This window comes from Octodon degus, unplaced genomic scaffold (assembly GCF_000260255.1).
Source record: "Octodon degus isolate 3935 unplaced genomic scaffold, OctDeg1.0 scaffold00076, whole genome shotgun sequence".
Taxonomy (NCBI): Eukaryota; Metazoa; Chordata; class Mammalia; order Rodentia; family Octodontidae; genus Octodon; species Octodon degus.
In genome coordinates, this window is record NW_004524652.1 from 10,554,057 (window position 1) to 10,560,233 (window position 6,177).

At 55.2% G+C, this 6,177-nt stretch overlaps 1 protein-coding gene across 3 annotated transcripts in view; it reads right to left on the reverse strand.

Moving 5' to 3' along the window:
* Positions 1-1,284: 1,284 nt before the first annotated feature.
* Positions 1,285-6,177, reverse strand: part of Sds (serine dehydratase) — a 6,467-nt gene continuing 1,574 nt past the window's right edge. For 2 of the 3 annotated variants that reach the window (XM_004636001.2, XM_023720568.1), the window contains exons 2-8: positions 5,798-5,952; positions 5,659-5,698; positions 5,304-5,443; positions 5,121-5,212; positions 4,441-4,668; positions 2,711-2,835; positions 1,285-1,852 (exon numbers count right to left, since the gene is read on the reverse strand). In XM_004636001.2, the coding sequence (XP_004636058.1) occupies positions 1,620-1,852; positions 2,711-2,835; positions 4,441-4,668; positions 5,121-5,212; positions 5,304-5,443; positions 5,659-5,698; positions 5,798-5,950 (1,011 nt within the window). In that variant the 5' untranslated portion in view covers positions 5,951-5,952 and the 3' untranslated portion in view covers positions 1,285-1,619. The remainder of the gene's footprint in view (positions 1,853-2,710; positions 2,836-4,440; positions 4,669-5,120; positions 5,213-5,303; positions 5,444-5,658; positions 5,699-5,797; positions 5,953-6,177) is intronic. The other variant, XM_023720569.1, reaches the window with a different exon arrangement.

Below are 6,177 nucleotides of genomic sequence, written 5' to 3' on the forward strand. Positions count from 1 at the left end.
AGCTATGATCTTTTTTTTTTTTTTTTTTTTTTTTTTTGAGCTAGGCTTTCAATGATGTGGTTTAGATTGGCCTTGAACTCACAATGATCCTCCTGCCTCAGCCTCCTGGGTGTTAGAATACAGGTGTGTGACACCATGTCGAGCAATTTCTAAAGTTTTAAAACTTCTATTAGTATTTGCTATATATAACAGTTGCATTAATTATATGCACTGTGGGAAGTTAATATGGAGGTTTTTTTAAAAAAAAATTATGTATTTGGTACAGGATCTTGCTATGCAGCTCGAATTTGTAGTGATCTTCCTGCTTCAGCCTCCCCAGTGCTGGGATTACAGATGTGCATCTCCACGCCCAGTCTCAGTGGCTAACGCAGTGTGCCCGCGGGCTGGTGCAGCATGTGGTACAGGGGATCGAACCCCTGTCCCTGCGCTGGCCTAAGCGGGTGCTTAGTGCCCTGAGCTCTCTCACTGGCTCTAACATAAAGTTTTAAAAACTTAATTTCCAGCTGGCTCCACCTCAGCATTTCCGAGAACACTGGGAGAAGAGGCTCCCCCTGCCCTGAGTCCGTCTGGCACATGTGCGCACGCACAGGCATGTCTGTATCTGCAGAGCCAGTGAAAGCACCTGGGGTCTTGCGCTTGCTAGGGAATCAGTCGGCCCCGGAAACACATCCCCAGTTCTTTATTTTGAGGCAGAGTCTTGGTAAGTTATCTAGGCTGGGCTCAAACTTGCCATTCCCCTGCCTCAGCCTCTTGAGTAGCTGGGACAACAGGCGGGCACCAGCCTAAGCCAGCTTCTCATGCTTTATGTGTGGACTTCATGTGGAGAGAGAAGTCCATGTTTCAAGCAAGTTAGTGACACTTCACCCCACCTTCCCATCACAGGGATGGGGTTCCCTGGGTGTACACACCCCTGGGCTGGGGGCTCACAGCGCTGCCCCCAGTGACACAGTTATTCTCAGGAGGGGCTTTGAATCTGAACGAGATGGCCTTGTCTTCCTCCCCGGCCCCAAGCTGGCTCTCTCAACAGGGCAGATGACCTGTGGCCCACCCTAGTCCCCTGCCTTCCACAGTACACCAGCCCCTGGCCATCCCACAGCGTATCCCTTCACATGTGGGATGTCGGCTCCTGCTCAGGACTGGTGCCAAGCAGCCACCGCGAAGGCAGAGGGCATGGAGGACGAGATGGTGATGGGAATTCTCCAAGTGTCTTTGATATATATATATATATATATATATATATATATATATATATTATTTATTTATTGTACCGGCGATCAAACTCAAGACCTTACGCTTGCCAGGTAGGCTCTTATGTCACTGAGCTATCTCTCCAGCCCTATATTTTTCTTTCTCAGTAAAAAAGTGCAAAAACGAGTTAGGACGGAGCTGGACTTCCTGGAGAATGGATGAGACAGGTCCTTAACCTCCGATGGGGAAAGCCTGGGGCGGGGCCACACTCGGGGGACCCCTGTGCCACCCTGCTCTGGGGGACCTGATGTGTTACTTGTGACCGAGGACATTCAGAGTGGTCACACGGTCCCCAAGAGGTCCAGTTCATGGTCTTGCTGCTGACATTAAGGGGCCACCAGGGACAGCACACCCCAGACCCCAAATCTTGTTCAGGGTGAGAGCACGGGCCTGGGTCCTCCCTTGGACGACCCGTTCATGCCCAGCTGTTCCTTGAGCTCCTGCAGCTGAGCCAGGCTGATGTTGCTGCCTCCGCAGACGATGACCACGAGTGATGACAGCGGGGACTGCAGCTTGCCCTCGGCCTGCAGCCTCTTGACCACGTGGCTGTAGACAGCAGCCAGTGCAGCCCCACACGCGGGCTCCACCAGGATTTTCTCATCATCTGCAGGGAAGGGTCGGTGCAAGAGGGGGCTTTGAGGCCATGGGTGGAGCTGGGGGTGCGCGAGCCAATCAACTTTCAGCCCCGGCCAAGGGACCTGTCAGGCCATTGGTAGAACGTGGGTGCCATGAGCCAATCAGCTCTCAGCTCTTGCAGTGCGCTCAATTCTTGGACCAAAGCTCTCTCTCCAGGACTGGTCAAGCCCAAGCCAGGCCAAGACTCAACGACTGTAGTAATTGCTGGGGGATGGGGTTAATAAGAACTCTGAGGCATGAGCTGAGCACAGGGTCAGCTAATTAGCCAGGCTGGCTGCAGGTTCAGGAGAATCACACCGTAGCCTAAGCACACCCTCCCCCAACCATGGAATGGAACCGCCGGCCTTTCCACTGAGCTCCAGCTCCAGCCCCTCAAAGTTGCAGTGATCCTCCTGCTTCGGCCTCCTGAATGCTGGGATTAGAGGTGTGCTCCCCCACCCTAGGCTTCTTTACTTTTTCCTTCTTTCTCTCCTTTGCTATCCCTGTCTTAGGCTGAGCTCAGAAAGAGTTCAGTTACATTAGCACCTCCAAATCCAACTCTGGCCCATCCTTTCCTATTTTACCCTGCCTACGAGGAAGCTCAGAATCAACATTTTAAACATTCAGTTATTGTTCTCCACTGTCATGGTTACCAGGCTCCCTGCCCCCTGAGTGGCTTTAGCATTTCTGTTTTCACCATGGCAGCACTCTCATCCCCCACTACTGGCATGTCCTAGGCTGGGATGTATCAGAATGGAAAACTTGGGGCGATTGGATCCCATGGCACTTGGGCAGCAGCCACTCAGTCCCCAGAGCAGCAGGCCGGGCCTTGGAGATTTGCACCTACCTACAAACTTTTCAATGGCAGCCACAGCCTCCTGGTCAGAGATGACCTCAGAGAAGATGGGGTGTTCTTGAAAGAGTTTCAAAGCCTGCACGCTCACTGTGTTCACGCCCAGGGCCTTTGCAACACTGGAGAGGGAGGGAGGTGGAGAGGTGGATGGAGAGGCAGGCTTGTGGGCCCAAGGAAGCACAGGAGGGCAAAGCCCCAGCCCCTGGAGACCTGGGGTCAAGGAAGGCACAGAGTGTTTGACCTGGGCAAAGCACATCATACTGCGCTCTACACTGACCTGGAGTAAAGGCCCCCAAGGATCCCCTTTCCTCCCCCCAGGACCTCCCTGGGCTCCCCCTCACTGAGTCTGCCTGCCCGATCCAGGGTCGCCCAGCCTTGAAGGCTCAGGAGGGATTCTCCAACCACCTCCTCGTCCTAGCTAACTCAGTCAGTGCTTCCAGAAGATGGATGTCCTAGGTACCAAGTGCCCCACAGCATGATTGCCTTCCATCTCTGCCATTATGAGTTGGCTTGATTTTATGAAGGTGAAACAAGTGAGTGTAAAGTCACATGCTCAAGGTCACGTGTCAAGGGAGTGGTGGTGCTGGGGCCCTGAGTAGGATGCTGGAGCTCCAAGCCCTACATGGGCCTCATGGCCTCCCCTAGGTGACACCAGTTCTGCTCCCAGTTCATCTCCTTAAAGAGGCCCTTGACATCTTGAGCTTCATCCCAAGATGCACCATTTTGGAAGCCAACAGGTGTGTTGTGAGTATCCTGTCCCTGTCCTGTCTTGGTTCTGAGACAGCCTGTGACTCACGACAGGCACTCAGTAGTGACTTTTATCCCAACTGTAGAGGTAGGAGGCCAGCATAGCAGGTTCCAGGTGCTGGACTTAGAAGTCTAGATATTCTTACTTAGACTCAGTCTTCCCTATTTGTGACAGAAACTGTTCCAGCCGCACATGGACCTACCCAGTAGACACACTTCCTAGCATCCCTTGCAGCTAGGTGTGGTCACGTGATTAGGTACTGGCCAATGAGAGACAAGAGGAAGTACAGTCCCTATTTAGGATGGTTTGCCTGCCATTTACTAGGCTTATGATGGTGCAAAAGTGATATGAATTCAGTACAAACTGTACTTCCACATTTGAATTTGGACCTTTTCCTAGGTTAACAGTTTATAGTATAATTCTCCCTTGCAATGCTGGACAGCAGCGGCAAGTTGTTTGATCACAGACAGAAATAACGGCAGTGCGGTAGACTATGCTGCTAAGTAAGGGCAGGTATAGTCAGCTTGTTCTTGACTATATGAAAGACAAGTTTATTGGGATGTAATCACATTGCAAGTCAAAGAGTAGCTTTATTTTGTCTGCCTTTCAAGGCGGGGCATCGCCTTCTGCCCCTTGCGTCCTCTCTCCTGACAGATGGATTTGGATGTGGTAGTTGGCACTCCACAAGCTACTTCTTATAAGGATAATGAGGCAATAGACTCAAGGAACCTGGGCCCGGACTCCACAGAGTTCCCCCTAGATTGCCTATTTCTGGACTGTTTCCCAGAAGACAGAAATGAAGTTCAATCATGTTCTGAGTTCCTGTGTGCAGTGGCCTAAACGTAATTCTAAAGTTTGGGGCCAGGACTGGGACTCCTTGGGATCCTGAGCTGTTTATTGACCAGTCTGTCCAGTACCAGCGCCCTGGCCTCAGTCTCCAGCCCTGTGAAATAGGGCTCCTCCCGCACATTCTCACCTGGTGATCTTGGGCAGGGTTACAATCTTGCCGGCTGTGGTGGCCGCGTGGAAGCTGTGGGCACCCATGGTCTCCATGGTGATGACAGGCACATCCCCCCAGCCCACCTCCTGCAGACCTTGGACCACGCCGCACAGCAGGCCTCCGCCGCCCACGGACAGCGTGATGGCTCCCGGCTTGGTGCTCAGCACTTCCTTCAGCTCTCTCACAACCGACATGTGGCCTTCCCTAGAGGGCAGAGGGCGGTGGCTTCTTAGGGTTGGGTATCGGGGGACACCAGGACCGTGACCCAGCCCAGCTGGGGCCTCCGGGGCTGCCTGCACGTACGCCGATGCCCAGTAGATGGCGCTCACAAGAGCTGCCCCAGCCTGGGAACAGTACCAGGGCGCCTGAATCCCCCACTGCGCTTGCGCGCTCTGCCCTGGCTGGGATGGTGTCCCCAGGTCCTGAGCCGCAGCTACCCTCCGCGGTTCCCAGGCCCCGAGCGTCCCTGTACCTGCTTTTTCACACACACCCCTCACCAAGTCACCTTCCTAAGGAACTGTCTGCTGTTCCTAGTCTGCTCCTAGGGACCCCGCCGCTGGCACTTGTGTGCACATCCCGCGCTCTGAGCCAGCTCCTGTGGCCTGGAGCGTCACAGACGGGGTAGGAGTTGCGGGGGAGGGGGGTGTTCCACTCACCAGATGAGGGGATCGTCGAAGGGGGTCACGTACACCCAGCCTGGGTTGTTCTTGGCCAGCGCCTTGGCCAGTACGGAGGCTTCCTCCAACGTCTGCAGAGTCACAGGGAGCAGTGGGGTGAGGCTGTGGGGACCCTGTGTCCCGCCAGCCGCCCTCTCCGCCGCTGCCAGACCCGGCACACACCTCGCCCACCACCTTGACCATGGCACTTTCATCCTGCAGCCTCTGGACGGTGAGGGACGGCGTGGTGCTGGGCACCACGATGGTGGCCGGGATGCCTAGGTTCCTAGCGGCATAGGCCGCGGCCAGGCCTGCGTTGCCTGCTATTAGGGCGAGAGGAAGTTGTGTCCACGTAGGGCTCCGGTTGGCGCTAGATATCCCACCTCCCACCCCTGGCAGCCCTAGGTGAGCGCTGGATGTCGCGTAGATCCAGGGCTGCTGCGCATGTGTGAACAGAGCATCGCTGGGAAAAGGAGACCTAGAGAGGCGAAGGGCCAGCCCCGGACCTAGCTGAGGACAGGGGGAAGCGGTCACTGACCCGAGGAGCAGACAAAATGCTGGCAGCCTCTCTCAGCCCACTGCGGAGAGGAGAGAGAGGGTCAGGCACGCCTCCTTTCGCACCCAGTGTCTCCATCACCTGCCGCTCCCACCCAGGGCCCTTGGACCCTGTTCCATACCGTCTTGCAGAAGTGCCCGATGCCTCGGATCTTGAAGGAGCCGGAGGGCTGGGAATTGTCCATCTTGAGGTAGACGTTGGTGTCAGCCACTTTGGACAGGGCCATACTGTCGCGGAGGGGGCTCTTTATGTGCAGGGGCTCCCCGGATGCCATTGCTGGGATGAGGAAGCCCAGAGGGTCAGACAGGAGAGAGAAAGATTCCTCCTGGAGAGAGCATTCCTCAACAGGCCACCTGCATGCCCATCGATGGACACTCTATGCTCTGGGGCAGCTCCCTGTCTGTCACAAAGGGACAAGCGTCATCCCCACTGCTGCACAGGGAACTCCGCTGGCCCTGACAGGTGGGAGAGGAGGGTTAGAGCAGGGCTCAGACAAACTTC